This window comes from Vanessa cardui, chromosome 4, assembly GCF_905220365.1.
Source record: "Vanessa cardui chromosome 4, ilVanCard2.1, whole genome shotgun sequence".
Classification (NCBI taxonomy): domain Eukaryota; kingdom Metazoa; phylum Arthropoda; class Insecta; order Lepidoptera; family Nymphalidae; genus Vanessa; species Vanessa cardui.
In genome coordinates, this window is record NC_061126.1 from 4,512,185 (window position 1) to 4,527,940 (window position 15,756).

Genomic DNA, 15,756 nt, shown 5'->3' on the forward strand with positions numbered 1-15,756 from the left:
GTCAACAAACAAGGGCCCTCCGTTATATCCGGTTAAGATTCCCTTAATTCCCTTCCCTGAATCTATTAGTAGTGAACACCGCTTACACGCATTTGTAGGATATGTATAATCAATGCAAGATGGCTCTGTCAGAAATATTTCAAGTTTCCCAAATTGCCTTTCACGTCGCACTTGGTATCAAGCCTTTTGTGCGGTAACTACAAAACAAATGTAATTTATGACATTATGACATTCTATCGTTTTAATGGGTATAGTAGAAATAAAATGGGATAACCTCCTCATAATTTCACGCTTAATTTTATTTATTAAAAATGCGATATTTTTTATCAATATTACTTCTTAAATTTAGATATCTGTGGAATTAACAAAAAATACTATTTGCTTTTTACGCGCTACATCACGCACGCTAGTAATATTATCATAGCGATAGAGAATTGTGAAGCAGACAAGCATAATAACTATTTTGGTATAAATGACGATCAAGGTCAACAACAATAATAATCAGTTTGTAGACGGCGTCCCGCTCTTCGTATCGTTAGACGTCCATTAGTTGCGTGAATATGTTTAGATTTCATGATTTAAATGATAACAAGTGATAAAGAATTCAAATAGTGTTAGTGGCTTAGGCGACATCGCATTGAAAAGCTTAAGAGTACAGATACAGTGAATCCTAGTGTTTTTTCTTATAATTTGTGAAAAACATGCAACCGTTTAGGAAATCGGTCATAAATTTGGCCGTGGTAAATAAGCAATTCGTAAGGTACGTTGAATTTATAATATTTGAATATACTTAATAATTATTTATAAATGTTCAAGTAATATACATATTTAATTTTTTGAGAAGTATTCGTTCTTTTTTATTTTTCAATGTGTAAAAAAATTAAATAATATTAGAAGTTATTGAAAATTAAAATATTATATAATTTGAAATGTGCCATAAATTTGTAGTTATTATCCAATAAGTATTATCAAACAACAAATTTACCTTATTTAAATATTTCTTATAAACTAATAAGAAATATTTAAATAAGGTAAATTTGTTGTTTGTAGATAAATTAGAAATATAAATTTATTTATACATATTGAATTTTAAAATTAACAAATTTAATCGTATATGTTTTAATGTTTACCTAAATGTATTGTGAAGGTCAGTGGCGGTAAGCAGTTCAGCCGTTAATAGTAACGAGAATAGTCTGGAACTAAAGTCATGGCGAGAGATACCAGGCCCCTCTTCTTTACCTCTAATTGGACAAATACATCATTTTCTTCCTGGAGGTATGTTTATTGTAGCCGACACGTTTTGTCCAGTGGGTGTGAAATAACAAAGTCGTTAGTAATTCAAACATTTTATAATTCTAGCAAAAATATAAATAGATATGGATTAAAAAATATTAATATTATCATAACAAAGATAACGTAAAATATGCCGGCGTCGTCAACGGAATTTAAATGATACCCTTTTTAATATATGGACCTACCATAAAATAATAAACAAATAAATTCATTACATAGGGCATATTTTTATCACAAATTTCATCGCGTTATCGCATATATTGTTACATAAAAACTAAAGGGTCAATACCTTACGACCTTAATAGATTAAACGTTGCCGTTTGGAACTAGTGATTCAGAAAATTATTAACCTAAAGTAATGCCGGGTGAAGTCAAAAGGGACTATGCGGGGAGCGTGTAAGCGGGTGCGGCGGTTACCGTAACTAATTTTCCAAATTAGTATTATTAGGTGTCTTAATTATTTTGTTCGAAAATTTCACTTTTTTATTATTCGTCCATTTGTTATTTTTTTTCAAAAAATTTATCATTATTATGTTAAGGAGTATTAATCTTCGTTCATTTAATGTGAAGACGTCGGCGCCACTCTGTGTAGTTCACGCTGCATGGTGTTTGTACTATGTGTGCAAAATACAAGGTGACGATGACGGCAAATGACATAAGACAACCTCATGCCGTTTGCCGTCAGACGAGACGATCAAAAATACATTTTCATAGATATAGAATTATATAGTTTAACTTAACTTTTCTTGAACATTGTTTAGGTAAATTTCAAATTTATTGATATATCTCAATCTCATCATAAAATATTTAATGTCGACTTACAACGATCCTTTAAAGAATATAATATTATAATGTAGATTTTCTTGATTTAATGATTGTATATTACGGTTTGTTTTAACCACTGGGCCAATTACTGTTACTATAAAAATCATACTGAGTCAATATTTTCAGGCTCACTACACGCAGTTGATAGTGATACAGGTGTAGTCGAAAAACTGTACCAGATGTTTGGACCTATTGTTAGACTGGAAGGAGCATTTGGTTCGCCTACTATGATTTTTTTGTTCGACGCTGAAGCCTCATCTCAGGTATTATCGGAGCTTTTCTAACATGTAAGATTTTATGTATAGCTATCACAAAGACTATATGAAATGAAATACAAATTACAGATACTTCGTAACGAGAATTGGATGCCGATTCGAGTCGGCTTTCATAGTTTGGAATATTTCAGGAAGAAGTACAAGAAAAGCGAACGTGATCAGAATGAATCAACAGGTCTAATCACTGAGTGAGTCGCAATTTTTTAGTATGTATCTCCTATTACGTTGAAATACCTGATAAAATTAGCCATTCTAAAATTAGTAAATAAGTTGAATAACATTTACATTTCAAATTTTAGGCAACTTGAACCATGGAAGAAGTTCCGATCAACTGTCAACCCTATTATGCTCCAACCTAAAACAATTAAACTGTATAAAAGCAGCTTAAATGAAGTTGCTGAAGATATGATTAAAAGGTATAAATACACTGTTTCATTGAATTTTTACGAAATAAAATAACTGTTTTACACTTCATTCAAAGTTGCAAATCTCTTCTATTTCTAAATTTTTTTAGAATGAAGCTTATACGTAATGAAAAAAATATGTTGGAAGGGAAATTCGATGAGGAGATGAATTTGTGGGCCTTGGAATCCATTGCTCTAGTAGCACTTGGAGGTCGACTTAACTGCCTTGATTGTACTTTACCAGAAAATTCTCCAGAAAGGAAGTTAATACAGACAATACACGACATATTTAAAACTACGGATGAAATTGATTTCAAGCCAAGCCTCTGGAGATACATTTCAACGCCAACCTTCAAAAAGGCGATGCACTTGTATGAAACTCAAGTAGAGCAAGTATCCTTCTTTAATTTTTTTCTTCTAACAAATCTTAATTAAGAGAAACAACTATTTAATAATATACCATTTTTTAGGCTTAGTAAATTTTTTATTGCAAAAGCGATAAAACAACTTGAAAGTCAAGATAAAAAATTAAATGAAGAAAAAGGCATTTTGGAAAAACTACTGGAAATTGATGAAAACACAGCTGTAATCATGGCCAGTGATATGTTGTTTGCTGGTGTCGACACGGTAAGTTATTGTGAATATCAAACCTACAAATTCAAAAAGAGAATTCACAGTATGCTATGCACATGCAATTTTAGATGATAAACACTGAACTGTTTTAGGCGGCCAACACCATGACGGCGACCTTTTACTTACTGGCTACAAACCCAGAAAAGCAAATAAAGTTAAGGGAAGAAATCATGTCCGAAAGAGAAGACCGACCATACTTGAAAGCCTGTATAAAAGAGTCGATGAGGATGTACCCGGTGGTTCAAGGAAATATGAGGCAGACAACAAAAGAATACGATATTTTAGGGTACAGAATACCCAAAGATGTAAGTACAAGATATTTTTTATCGCCTTAAATATTCAGTGAAATCAAGCCATTCTTCTCCATTCTTAGATGCAAGTATCGTTTGGTCACCAATTATTATCGTCAATGGAAGAGCATTTCCCGAGAGCAAAGGAATTTATACCAGAAAGGTGGATTACCGATAAAACTGACCCGTTGCATCACAGTAACGCACACCCATTTTCATTCAGCCCATTCGGATTTGGAGCCCGCAGTTGTATTGGTAAATTAACGTTTTCATAGCTTACAAAGACGTACTCATTTAGAAAAATTTGTTCATGCTATATCTGTTTGTTTATGTCTATTTTAATTATATAGAATTACTGTTTAAAATTCTGTTATCGTTAACGTTCAACTTAACAAATACTTACATGTATTTTAATTTTAATATTTATCGTTAATGTTGCAGTATTTTGATTTATTTTGACTTCTTTTAATGTCGTAGTTACTCATTCTTTATGTTACAGGTCGTCGGATAGCTGAATTGGAAATAGAAACATTCCTCACTAAGGTCATAGAGAACTTCCACGTGGAATGGTTTGGACCGCCGCTGAAGGTTAAGCCTAGTACTCTGAACTACATTATGGAACCTTTCAACTTTGTGTTTAAGGATGTTAAGTAGTGTATATTAATTGCGGCTTAGTTATATATAGGGTACGAGATTCATACTAAGTTGTATCTTCCCCTGCTATGTTGTTTCTCATGTTCTTATGTACAGTCCTAATCCCTTTGTTTCCTCGGAAGAAAATTAATTTGTAACATATTATTTAATAATATGTATATGGATGTGGCTTTCAATATATTTAAGTTTTGAAATAAATAAAATGATGTTTGATTGTTATGAAATGTTCTCAGTTTTTTCTTGTAGTTTAAGTACATAATAAATTGAACGTCATCGTCATCTTGTATAGAGTAATGTATGTTATTTATCAAGGCTTTTTTGACACGGGCTTAAAGTTTTTAATAGTCCAAGTTATAAATAACTGCCGAATCATCTTATATAAATTAATACCACGTCCCAAAAAGGATGTAGACTTGAGCAGTCGGAAATTAGGTGTTATTAGCTCATCTTTTCTTCTCGTTTTCAATATCTATAGCTTTACCCTAAAACATAATACCACGAGACTGGAGACAGTACATGACAGTATGAATATCAATTCGTTTTCAAATTTAAAAAAAACGAGTGCTGCTGGTTGGTTTCTCTCACAACTGAAGCTGAAGAGTTAAATCGTTAAAAAGTATAAAAATAAAATAGTAAAATGGAAGCAAAATACTGAAATAATTCGAAACCAACAATAAAGCAATACATTTGCTAACAATCTTTCGTTTATCTTTCATAATTGTAAAGATTTTTGTTAAAATATGATTCCAATAGAAGCTTTATAGTATCAGTATTTTTAAGAGCATTATAAAAAATTAACACATAATGTAATATAAAAAAAATGTATTTACAAGTACACGTAGGCAACAAACATACGAGAAACGTAAGACATATGAGAAGGCAGTTCACGTAATACATTGTTCTTGATCCCACCATCACTGATACAACCAAAGAAATCAATACTACATACTTATTTTGTATTTTTCTATTTGTATTTTTTTTTAAATAAATAGATTTATAAAAACTAGAGAGAAGAGATCGTCGCGTTGTTTTATATTATGTGTATATTAGATTTATCATAAAACTCTATACCTTATTAATATTCCTGCGAATTCATAGGCGCTAACTAAAAACATATTTGCAGCCTTTGCAAAGCCTCAAGTACTGAGGTACGACTTATTTAAGAAAATATAGTTAAACGCGTGGACTGTGGAGTGTTACGGTCAGAGCAATTTCATAGTTTGCAGTACGACCAAGATTTAATTAAATTTAACACTTGCGTATAAATTGAATATTCAAAGACAGAAATTATGTTTCCATATAAAAATATTTATGTTACTGCTCTTAAGAAAACATATTCAGGCATCAAGAGCTTCGTTATGGCTAGCATTTGAACATAGTTAATTTGAACAATTTTTGGGGAATCATTTGTCGATAGGAATATAAAAAAGGGCTATTTATTATTGCAGTACAAAAGTATTGCATTTGATTAAAACCAACATCTAAAGAAAAACGCGTCTAACGTTGAAATTTAGATTTAATAATAATATATGAATAAGTATTTTGAACCCGCTAAACCTTTCACTGAGAATGAGAAAATGTGCACAGCAAAGAATTGAATTATAAAAAGGCTTCAACGCTATTAAATCCAATCATTTGATCTGTCAATACCAAAGGAATGAATTCTTAGCCGCTATAATATAATAATAAATAATAATTTTATCGCCCATTGAAGCTCTGTCACATCGATGTATCAATAATGCTTTGAAATACGGGTAATTCAGTTTAACAACATTTATGTCGAATTGTTAAGGCATTCGATAAGCTTTTAGCAAAGATTTTTTTTTAATTTAATAATTTCAAAATAAAATAATAGTCAAAAATATTTTTATTTATTGTTAAAGCATAAATAGCATCAATATAAAAAAAGACAAATAATAAATTAGTGCAAACTTTTTGGTGCAGATTGATTCCGCAACCTGCCTTAAGTATTCCCTTGTTTTAGCCATAGAACGTACTTAACTCTTTCAATTCCAGTATTTTATATTATTAAAGTCTTATACAAATACGAATTAAGATAAAATGCATAAATGACGCAGAATACTTCAGAAGCTCTGTCAGTAGTATTTAAAGCTTCCTAAATTTCCGTTTATGTCGCACTTGGTATCAAGCCTTTTGTTCGGTAACTGCAATAGAAATGTGATACAATATGACACTCTATCGTTTCAATGGGCACAATAGAAATAAAATGGGATAGCCTTCTTATAAAAATCGTGCACGCTTAATTCTTTATTTTTTATTCTCATTTGACTCATTAAAATATTTTTTTTAAATCGTATGACGAAGAAATATAAATTTCGTTATTTTAAGGCACTCAAATGTAAAAGCTTTTCCTTCGATTTATGACATAACAATAAGAAGTTATATTAAAACGAATAATATTATGTTAGATTTAAAATTATTTTTATTATTAGTAATAATAAAAAGTATTATGTAAGTACTATAATCTACTTACATTTCCATCCGATTTTTCATATTTCTTTCATGTTCAAATATCCTGTTATAACAAAACCACGTTTGCAATTTTATATTAAGTATATATGATATTAAATTTAATAATTAGATCTTAAAAATAGCAAGATAAAATAGAATAAAAATAAAATAGCATATCTCTATAAGCTATAATAATACTTGCATAGCGCTCGAATAATTAAATTAAACATGAAAAGTAAAAAGATGGCAATACCATTTTTGCAGTTTAATTTAAAATCTGGGAAATTTTCAATCGGCGCGTGTTTAACCTTCTTCAAAGGGAAGACTCGTCAAAGTTCTTTACATATTGGAAAACGGCAAAAGTACTTCTTGTGTACAGTAAGGTTCAGTCTAGCTCATCAGGTACTCATATTCATCGACCTAAGTAGCTATTTGATTGATTTTGTCTGAACACATCTTAATTCAAAAATGCGTCAAGAAAAGTAAAAAGTAAAGTAACATCCTGTAAATTTCCCACTGCTGGGATAAGGCCTCCTCTTCCATTAAGGAAAGGGTTTGGAACATATTCCACCATGCTGTTCCAATGCGGGTTGGTGAAATGCACATGTGGCAGAATTTCGATGAAATTAGACACATGCAGGTTATTTTCTTACGATGTTTTCCTTCACCGCCGAGCACGAGATAAATTATAAACACAAATTAAGCACATTTATACAGCGGTCGCAATCATCGGTTCGGCTCTGCATCAATATTAAATAGATATTATATCGATAACAGATATCAATTAAAATTGTAACTCTGAAACTTTAATATTGATGCCACCTGAATATAAACAAATGAAGGCACATAAAAAAACCATTGCTAAAGTTAATCAAAATAATAAAGGTCAATGAAAAGCACGAACAACACGTCTATGGAAATTTGATTGTGTAAATATTATGATTTATTTATTCCAACATTTGTGTAAGTACGATAGCATCAAATAATTAATATCGGCTACAAAAACGTAACTTTTTGTTCGTGTTTTGTTTTTGTGTGAAATTAAAAGATCATTAATTCAATGTCTTGGTTTTCCGGTAATGTTTCGTGGTAGTTAGATATAATCAGTAAATCGAATGTACTTTAGTTTTCAAGTCTTTTCTATAATAGTTTTAAAGATAAAACATATCAAAATATTTTTCCAGAAAATACAGCGTGATTAAATATAAATATGTCCTGTAGACGTAACGCTAAAGTAACAAGATTTGCGGGGAAATTTTACGACAATATCCTGAGGCGAATAGTCGGGTGAATCCTCGTCACTTGTTCTAAGTGAGCACTGACGATATCCGACGTCGTGTTCACAGAGAAATTCTTGCCGGACAACAAGAAAATTAATTGTGTCATTTTTATACATACTAATTTAACATACAATAATATTTATACCGATTTATATTATACTAGTTGTCGCCCGCGGCTGTGTTTGCGTTTTAAAGGGTTAGTTGACATGTGTTAGGCAGGCTTCAAGTTTGCTTCATACAAAATATCATCAAATTCGCTTCATTGGTTTGGTCGTGAAAGAGCGACAGACAGACAGAAAGACATAGTTATATCCACATTTATAATATTAGTATAGGTTACTGTTTCAACTATGTCCTACCTATGTTTATAAATGAGTTACCAAAAAATATTAGAGAAAAAATTACAGAAAAAAATATCAAAAATGTCCTAAAAAAATATTTTTATCAAAAATTATAATATACTATGTATGTATATATATGTATATATATATGTATAAATATGTGTATATATATGTATATGTGTGTATGTGTATATGGTATGTATATAAATAAAAAAATATATATAATTAAATGAAACATTTGGGAACAGCCTGTATTGTTTAGTTTTAATAAATAGCATATGCGAATACTTTTCTTAGCCAATACAAACCAGAAAATGGTTTAATGGCTTGTAAAATATATTAATGTGTATGTTTTATTATAAAAAGAAATAAATAAATAAATAAAAAAAATAAAATTGGTGCACTATTTCTTAACTATACTGAAAAAGTGTCGTAAGTTTTTCAATTATACAGATTTAGATTAGACAACGCTAATCGGTGTTTGTTGACTTTTGTTGACTCAGATTTCTTTATGTCCTCATTGAATTTTTGACGACCTCCGTGGTCGAGTGGTGTGTACACCGGTTTTCATGGGTACGCCACTCCGAGGTCCCGGGTTCGATTCCCAGCCGAGTCGATGTAGATTACCATTAGTTTTCTATGTTGTCTTGGGTCTGGGTGTTTGTGGTACCGTTGTTACTTCTGATTTTCCATAACACAAGTGCTTTAGCTACTTACATTGGGATCAGAGTAATGAATGTGATTTTGTCTCATATTTATTTATTATTATTTAAATTGACTTTCGAGAAAAGAAGACGAAGTATTGTCTAGCTCATCACCTCCTAAAACGACATTAATAAAGAAAAGGCAATGCACTTCACTATTTATTATAATATAAATATTGTTTTATGGTTATAAACGTTCGATAAATTCGGATTCCTGCCCTCGACCATGAAACTCGGCCTTAATAAATTAGGACTCTTGGAACAAACGTTACTTCGCGACACGCAAGCAATATGGCGAATTGAATCAACTAGCCCACTATTCGCCGGTTAATGTTGACATTGATGTAATTCCTATGTCAAGGGCAGAGTTCACCTTCCGGAGTAAGTGGCGGCTGGTGGCGCACGCGATGTCATTACCGATATTGAACGCGGCTTTCAGCAATATTGACAATCTATGCATCTATAGTGGCTTAGAAATATTTACGCCGACGAGTCTTTTTATTGAATCGGATTAGTATCAAAGTTGTAAATAAAATCAAGTATTTAATTAATCTATAAAATAAAGTGGCAGTCTGTAAGTGTACTACTGTTAATTAGGCATATAAAAATTCAGTTGCCTCGGTGTGAACCAGCAATATTCATTTCACATTAGCGTACTGTAACCACAATTTTAATTTCTAATTTGAAATCATTTTGCACTTAGCATGAATTTTATAATAGACGTATAAAATATTCAAATCATGAATGTAGAGTACCGATTACTCTAGCTCTCCTTTGTCGTTTGGATTGAGTTATCTCATTTCCCAGTACGATTTATATCTTGCGAGAATAAAACAGTGCTACATTGGAAATTAAACGGTAATTTGACTTGTATTGCAACAGAATACAAAGCAATGTAGATCTGATTTGCAGATAGGATGTGACCGCGGGTTAAGCGCAGTTTTCTCCTTTTGTCCTGAAGTGAAGGTGTAATTTAAATTGCAAATACCCGCAGTAGCCATTGCACAAACAAGCTTTGTGCATGGAACATTTGCATTGAGATTGAGAACGATTGCATCTGTTACATAAAACATTTTTCCGCAATCAATGACACCGATGACCAGATTTCAATAGAAGCAAAAACAAATGACTATTATTTTGTAAAATTGCTATCAAATGTTTCTTTTATTATAATGACTGAATAGATCTTGATCGCGGGCTTTCATAATTTATATTTTAATTTATGTATTGAAGATAAATTATGGATTTCTCGATTCTTTCTTTCTCATGCAAACTTCGGTACCTATGTAAGTCTATTTATGTGGTATAATTTCGTAAGTCACCTTTCACTGATGACGCTTAATATTTTTATTATACTTTAGATAAAACAAGTTTCATCTTTTAATTTTAGAAACAAAATTTATTAACCTTTTTTAACGTTTCATTTGTTAAAATATAAAAAGTTACCTATCTAGACATACTAAGTCAGACAGGCAAATCTTACGGTTCTAATATTGTAACTTAAAACTAAATTTACTGGCTTGGACTACTAAACTTAAAATTAAGCATAATGAGTTTAGTAGTCCAAGTAAATGTAAAAGTTAAGGGAAATATCGAAACGTTATTAATATTAATTGACAGATAGCCCTTAGAGCGCAAGTCATACTAGCCCAAATAAATTTATTTACGACGAATTGTTGGTTCAGTGGCATTAATATTCATTCGTTTTTTTTCTATGAAGATATTCTTACTTACGGTTTGGAGTTAGGAAGTTGTCATAGTTTCTCAAAAATAACGATAAAATCCAGTATATATAATAAATAACATAATTTGTGCAAAATAAAAAAAAAAAATTTATAGAGAAATACCTACTTGTAGGTGTTTTTACTTTGCAAAATGTAATAAATACTTATAGCAACGTATATGGTATACAAGAACTATTTAGTATTTAAGGTGTATAAAACGTTATTAATAAGCATTTATCGTATAATATCAGATAAAGACGAAATAAAACCAGCCATCATTCTAGCTACTTAAATAAAATCATTCATTGTGATTTCCAAGAAAGGAAATCTCAATTTATTAAACCGTAGGAAAATTTACCACGAGGAAGGAAACTCTCCCGATTTTATTAAATAGCGGTTCGCTGTTCTTTTGTATTATTAAAACGTTTTAAAAATAAAAAGGATAATGCAAAATTTGGTATATCTGTAACTCTTTATTGATCGTCCTGGCTTCGTTTGAGTGAAAAAAAATTTTTTACTACCTGATTGGTATCTGATGTATTCTAAATAATTCAGCACACCACTATACACAAAAATAAAACATCAAAAAGATCGGTCGGTGAGTTAAGAGTATTACTTACATGTTATAAAAATAATAATAATTTGTCATATTATACTTAATAATATTTATGATTTAAGTTTTAATTATTTATTAATTATGACTACTGTAGTTGAACGTTAATTTATACTTATCTATAAAGTATTTATTATCAGTTCATTTTACACCTAACGGGCAACATTTTCGAAAGCAAATAGCTGTACTTTTCCATAGAAGGGAGATCAAAATTAATTTATCCTGTCATTGCTGCCAACTGTATAGTAATGAAGAAATATTTTGGCACCATAGTGTAGCTGTCTTCCCATTTTTTTCCAGCATAATGACAAAGTCTGTTTTTATAACACGAATAAAATTTTATTTTTAAAATGATATTTTGTTTTTTTTTTCCCATCGAATTTCGGAATAATATTGAAATAAATGGTATATTATCCGAATGTTTGTTCTGGGAAGTATTTATACAAAAACACTTCAACAATCTAGAACTTTTTTTTAGTCTTCTCATTCGGATGACGATTATAATGCTATATAAATTAACGTTTTCCGACGGCGGCGATTATAATCCAAAACACTATACTTACAATCAAATAGCATATTTTCAGTTACAACATAACAAAAATCACTACATAATAATTACATAAGATCACTTATTTTGAATACAATTATAAATATCTGATATCTAATATTGCAATCTACGTGTCACGTACACGTTATAATTATGTAAAAGCTAATGTTTGCTATGAGCAGCATAACTAACCTCAAGCTAACATTGAGATTCCCTTTATACTATTTATGTTGATTATAAAAATGTGAGTACATCGTATTTTCTTATGATAATAACAAATAATTCAACCACTGGAGCAATGACTGTCGTGATACCAAGATGTGAAACGCTTACGGAAATTTTAGTTAGAGCCCATGAGACCAATTGCAAATGATTTTGATTTTAAATCATTTGGTTCTATTTACTGTACAAACAAATCATGTAGTAATTCTAATAATTAATCCAATCGAATCAAAAACCGGTAAATGCTTTAACATTTATTAATATTAATCAGCAACGATCAAGTAACGTACGTATGTATATTAATAAATAAAAATTTTAACAAAAAGAAAAACCTACTTCAATCAAAACATTTAAAACAAATAAATATGCTATAAAAAGTAATAAATATAATTGCGTATTTAACATATTTTTTCAGAGTCCTCCTAAGTAAAATGAAATGAAAAATATTAGACTACTTAAAAGTTGATTTACGATCGTAGGTAACAAACATAAAAAAAAATACAGACGAATTTATAACCTCCTCCTTTTTGAAGTCGGTTGAAAATAAATCTTTATGAACATCCAAATACTCGTATAAGTATAATGATTACGTCTTACATAATAAAGTGGTTAATGTAAATGAAACGCTACTATTTCATTTGAAACCAAACACTGATATGCATAGCATATAGTGCAGATACACATTGTATTGAAAATTATCACTTACCTTATTCTTATTAATTGTTAAGGCCTGGCACGCGATATTAATTCCCAATTTTTTGAAAACTCCTTTCTGTAGTTTACATTTTTTAAATTAAAAAGTTATATGAAACCGTTATTTTAGGAATATGTGAATTATTTTGATGTTTCTGTATAGTTGCGAATACAGACGCCATTTTGACAAATATAATATTTATTTTTTCTAAAAGCCCGCCAAAACTACTACTCCTTTTTCCACAGATTATATTTTTTTAAGTTGGGTCACAAGTCCATAAATTAAATTATTCATTCGAAATACATATAATATAGTAAATAACATTTATATGTATTGCAATTATCATTATTAGAATAATATGATATTATTATTATTTAGGAAAAAATATTAAATTAATTATCGATGATATAAATTAATATTTCAATTATTAAAGTCAATTTCATTTTCTGCATTTTCCCTATCGTATTCTGCGGTGAGTTTCGAGTTTGCTCTTTGAATATTAAGCAGTACGGCTACAGAAACAGTAATTAATTAAAAAAGTATTTTTTGAAACAAATTCAGTTAGGTCAGGATTGAAATTTTGCTCTGACGGAAGCGATAAATAGTTAAATTCGTATAATTTAAGGCTTATCAGTTTTACAAGATGATAGTAATTAGTAGTAGTAATTAAAAAAACATTAATGAAAAAAGCGACAGTTTCTAGAAATATAAATTACAAGGTCATTATTTGTTTTATCTAAAACATAATATGTATAATTTACCTTGAGAATAGTTTATTGACATTTGTCAAACTAATAGTTGATCGTAGAAGTGTTGGCATATTCGAATATTAGTCTTAAGCGGAAGTCATTCGAAAATAGTTTTTAATCGCACTTTTACGCAATCTGTTTATGATACTATTAACTATCTCATACAGGCGAAGAAATATTCTTACTGTTATTTAAAAGAAGGAGGAAGGTCCCCGATATATATTTTTATATTCGGTACACCATCACATATAAATTGATTTCATAAATTATTTTTTGTTCGAAAGAGGTTGATTCCGTAATGTTCCCATTCAATTTCCCATTTTTAAACTTTGAAGTTCGGAGACAGTCAACGGAAATCTTCAATAAATGCCGGCAAATCAAGCGCGATTGCTGCTTTATTATTGCCATCGAAGTCTGGTTTTTTAAGCTAAAAGACATTTGATTGAAGATCTAACATTAGTGCGTGAATTTAATATATGTATATTGGAGGAAGTGGCGAAACTGTTTAATATATATTTGCATTGTTACATTTATTATCGAATTCAATCTTATTAATTTATTCAAAGTTACTATTATAATATTGCATCAAACGTCACGACCAATTAGTGTTGAGTATAAAGTCTTTGAGCGGGGTCGGGGCGCCATCTTAACGTTTTGGCGGGAAATAGGTAATAAACAATATGGCGGACAATAAAGCCGGAATGTGGTTAATTGGAAAAGTTAATATTTACTTATTATTTTTATTATTGAATAGTTTATTATAAATGTTGTATTATATTATAAATATGATCAATAATAAAAAAATGAATAATTGTGAAGTGATTGAACATTGTGAAACTTTAATTAAATTGTTCGGAAATGTTTATAATTCGTTTAAGCCCACAATCAATCCTCATAGCGCCCATATGACATGAAACCACTTATAATGATGATTGATGGTGAGGATAGTATTTAGAAGTGTTTTTATCTGACATAAAAAATATAAAATCGATTAAAAATATCGACGATGATGTCTTAGGCAAGTATAGAATCATAAAGTATTTGATAAGTGTATTTTTTGGTTACATAAGTCCTTTTTATTTTGTTTTCCTAGTGAACATACTGGAACAAAGTTATTAAATTATTGTATTGCCATCAGTCATTAGTAAGTTTAGCAATTAGAGTATGGTGAACATCGTGTTGATAGTCACGTAAATTAGAATAATATGAGAATTATACCAGTAGTTTAATTGTTTGATAATGGTAGCAGCTATAGGTCGAACTAGAGCGACAGATTTGTTTATTGATTAACGAAGTAAAAGTCAAAGTCAATGCAAAGTCAAGTCATTCACACATACAAAAAACACCCACACATACTCACCTGCATGCACTTACACATTAGATTCTTCTCGCATACTTAGTACATTTTACCTTAATTACTTTAGTCATGTTGGTATACATATAATGAAACGAATTGTGTAATCCTAGTTTTGTTTTTCTTACAAGTTTGGATTATGTAATAAATTATTTTAATAAATAAAAATTTTAACAAAAAGAAAAACCGACTTCAAACGAAACACTATTTCAAAACGATGAATATGCGCTAAAAAGTAATAAAAATAATTGCGTATTCAACATATTTTTTAGAGTCCTACTAATTAAAATGAAATGAAAAGTATTAGACTACTTAAACGTCGATTTATGATTATATAATGTAGTTATAGTAATTGGTATATTTGGAGCCGGTGTCAGCCACGGTGCCCTTGCCCCAACAATCAAAAGAAAGAAGCGATACGAGCCCCTTGATTGATCCAGTATATTATTGTATAAAAGGTAATTTGTAAAAAACATATTTGTTAAAGTATTCTCGTATTGTTTTTTGATAGATATATTGTAGGGTTTTCTTGGCTGACACCGACTCCAAATATAGCAATAATTATAACTACATTATATAATAGTAAATCGACGTTTAAGTAGTCTAATACTTTTCATTTCATTTTACTTAGTAGGACTCTAAAAAATATGTTGAATACGCAATTATTTTTATTACTTTTTAG

General features: G+C 30.0%; 1 protein-coding gene across 1 annotated transcript; it reads left to right on the top strand.

Moving 5' to 3' along the window:
- Positions 1–495: 495 nt before the first annotated feature.
- LOC124544384 (cytochrome P450 CYP12A2-like) lies at positions 496–4,593 on the top strand. The gene is made up of 10 exons (XM_047122910.1): positions 496–760; positions 1,148–1,275; positions 2,245–2,381; positions 2,463–2,581; positions 2,693–2,809; positions 2,908–3,186; positions 3,268–3,424; positions 3,523–3,735; positions 3,804–3,975; positions 4,220–4,593. The coding sequence occupies exons 1-10, from the start codon at positions 702–704 to the stop codon at positions 4,372–4,374; spliced, it is 1,536 nt and encodes a 511-aa protein (XP_046978866.1). The 5' UTR covers positions 496–701; the 3' UTR covers positions 4,375–4,593.
- The last annotated feature ends 11,163 nt before the right edge of the window (positions 4,594–15,756 follow it).

What these genes read in the sequence shown, in the direction of transcription:
- LOC124544384 (XM_047122910.1), top strand. Translation starts at nt 702, where the DNA reads ATGCAACCGTTTAGGAAATCGGTCATAAATTTGGCCGTGGTAAATAAG. An exon ending in GCTGAAGATATGATTAAAAG is followed by an intron (nt 2,810 to 2,907) that starts GTATAAATACAC and finishes AAATTTTTTTAG; the next exon opens with AATGAAGCTTATACGTAATG. An exon ending in TTGTATGAAACTCAAGTAGA is followed by an intron (nt 3,187 to 3,267) that starts GCAAGTATCCTT and finishes ACCATTTTTTAG; the next exon opens with GCTTAGTAAATTTTTTATTG.